The sequence below is a fragment of the Belonocnema kinseyi genome, chromosome 9, assembly GCF_010883055.1.
Source record: "Belonocnema kinseyi isolate 2016_QV_RU_SX_M_011 chromosome 9, B_treatae_v1, whole genome shotgun sequence".
Classification (NCBI taxonomy): Eukaryota; Metazoa; Arthropoda; class Insecta; order Hymenoptera; family Cynipidae; genus Belonocnema; species Belonocnema kinseyi.
Window position 1 is genome coordinate 127589814 of NC_046665.1, and position 2535 is coordinate 127592348.

At 25.6% G+C, this 2535-nt stretch overlaps 1 protein-coding gene across 1 annotated transcript in view; it reads left to right on the forward strand.

Moving 5' to 3' along the window:
* Positions 1 to 2535, forward strand: part of LOC117180741 (titin-like) — an 85561-nt gene that overhangs the window by 70776 nt on the left and 12250 nt on the right. Inside the window, exon 8 of the mRNA XM_033373231.1 lies at positions 411 to 617. Coding sequence (XP_033229122.1) covers positions 411 to 617 — 207 coding nt within the window. The remainder of the gene's footprint in view (positions 1 to 410; positions 618 to 2535) is intronic.

The following is a 2535-nucleotide window of genomic DNA, read 5'->3' on the forward strand; positions in this document are numbered from 1 at the left end:
AACGCCCAAGCCACCTTAATAGCGTTTTTTTCGATAATTTTATCGTCAACCTTAGTATTTCTTTTTTGCAAAGTGATCTAGTATATTTTCTTTCGATAATATAAAATTTTCAGAACTGCCTATGATTTTTTTAAAAAGCGCCCAAGCCACCTTAAATTGATTTTGTTGATGAGAATTGTTGAAGAATCTCTTTATTTCTCCTGATTTGCGAGCTAGTATTTTAGGGCTGTGAAGTTTGAGATTTGTGTTGCTTTATGTGTGTCAGTAGGGTAGAAAAATAAATCTAGAGAAGAAGAGTTTATTGTAGAGAGAAGATTTGAGTTGAGTTGATTTGTGATTGAGATTGAGATTGAGATTGAATCGAAATGAGTGGTTTTTTGAGAAGAATATTGTTGTACGATGTACTTTAGATTCTTGGGGACTCTTTCTTGGCTGCGAGCGAAGACGGTGCAATCTACAGATACAGTCTGACCTCCAATGGAATCTTGAATATTTACAAAGGCCACACGCATGCAGTTACGTGCCTTTATGTTTTGAATCCTGATCCATCGAATCCAAGTCGAAGGTGGATGTATTCGGGTTCCTTGGATGGAAGTATGCGCTGTTACGATATTGGGGTGAGTACAAATCATTATATTTGACATCAAATTGATTTTTTTGACAGTGGATTTTACAAATTTTTCGAAGAAAAAAATTTCACCAGCTGTTGATTTCAACCGTTTTTTAAATAAATAGTTCAATTTTTATTATTTTCCATTATGATATCATTCAGTTTAGAATTCGTATTTCGAAAATCTTCGACTCGAAACATTTTTCATCATTTTAGGTTTTAATTTTTGAGTGTACATTTTAATTTAAAGAAAATATTAATGCAGTTTTAAAGGAAGATCCTGGATAAAAAATATTTTTCGTTGATCAACTGTGAATGTAAATTCGTTAGTGATTTTTAAAATTGAACTGCACTTTAAGATTCAAAAAGTAAATAATAATTGATTTTACAAGATTCGGAAGCAGTTCACAATATTAGAATCTCCAGATTCTATTGTTAAAAATTACACTGTTTCAATTGTTTATTAGTTTATTGGTTAAGCGACTATAAGCGCATCATTGAAACTTTATAAACTATTTTCATTTTTAAAATAACTTCAAAATTTATTTATTTATAATTAAAGGCTTTTATTAAATTTCAAATATAATTTCAGTCTAAAATATTCAATTTCTTAAACCATTATATTTAAAATTTTTTAATTAAGAAAAAAACAATTACTTAATCTTCATAAATATCTGATTTAGGGTGGCTGCTGGACCGGGAAACCGGGAAATGACCATGAATTTATTTTTTGATCGGAAGTTTTACAAATGAAAAAAAATCCGTCCAACTTTGATTTCAACCATTTTTTAAATAATTAGATAGATTGTGATCTTTTTTAATTATAATTACATTCAGTTTAGAATGTGTATTTGAATCAAAAGAATTAAAAATGCAGTTTTAAAAACTTAAACAATTAAAAATTAGAAGTGTTTAAAGTCGAAGATTTTTGGCAACAAACATTTTTAGTAGATCAACTCTGAATATGAATTAATTAATGATTTTTAAATTTGAATTTCACTTAAAAATTTTTAAACTAAATAATAATTGATTGTACAAAATGATTCGGCATCAGTTCACAATTTTAGAACTTCCAGATTAAACGTTAAAAATTAAACTGTTTCAATTGGACAGTCTGAAGCAAATGTAAACCCCCTATTGAAACTTTATAATTTATTTTTAATTTTAAAATAAGTTTTAAATAATACATTTATGATTAAAGGCTTTTTATTAAATTTTAGTCTAAAATATTCTATTTTTAAACCACGTAATTATAATTTTTCAGTTAAAAAAACAAACAGTAAATATTTAGAAATATCTGACTACATTTAAAAAAAGTAATTATAAATAAAGTGCTGAAAACGGAACAAGAAAACTAAACTCTGAAAATTACAATTTTAATTGTTCTATTTAAGCAAATTTAATTTTTAAGTCAACTTCTTAAATTTTGATGTATAAATAATATTTTAACACCTATTATTCTTAGAAAAAATCGATTAAGTTGAAGAAATATTTAGAGGTTTTGAAAAAATATAAATTGATTTCAAATAATTTAAAAAAAGTGTCTACGTGTACCGATAAAGCCCGGCCATTCTTACCAAAATTTCGATGCAAATATTCCACGGTCTATTTAAAAAACCAAATACATATTTTTGCAGATTTCGAACGTAAACTTTAGAAGATTTTTAATAATACCATCTTTTAAGATTGCTAGGAAAATTGAAAATGATTTTTTAAATTATTTGAAATTCGAATAATTTTAAAAGATATGTAGAAGTTGTGAAAAACTTTTAAGCATATTTTTGAATTTGAAAAAATTTGAAACAATATGTAGATATTTCAAGATCTTGAAATAGAATTTCGAAGCATTTTAAGGATTTTAAAACTATTTAAAATGAAAATAATTTAACATAATTTAAATTGAGGTTTTTCAATATTTTACAAAT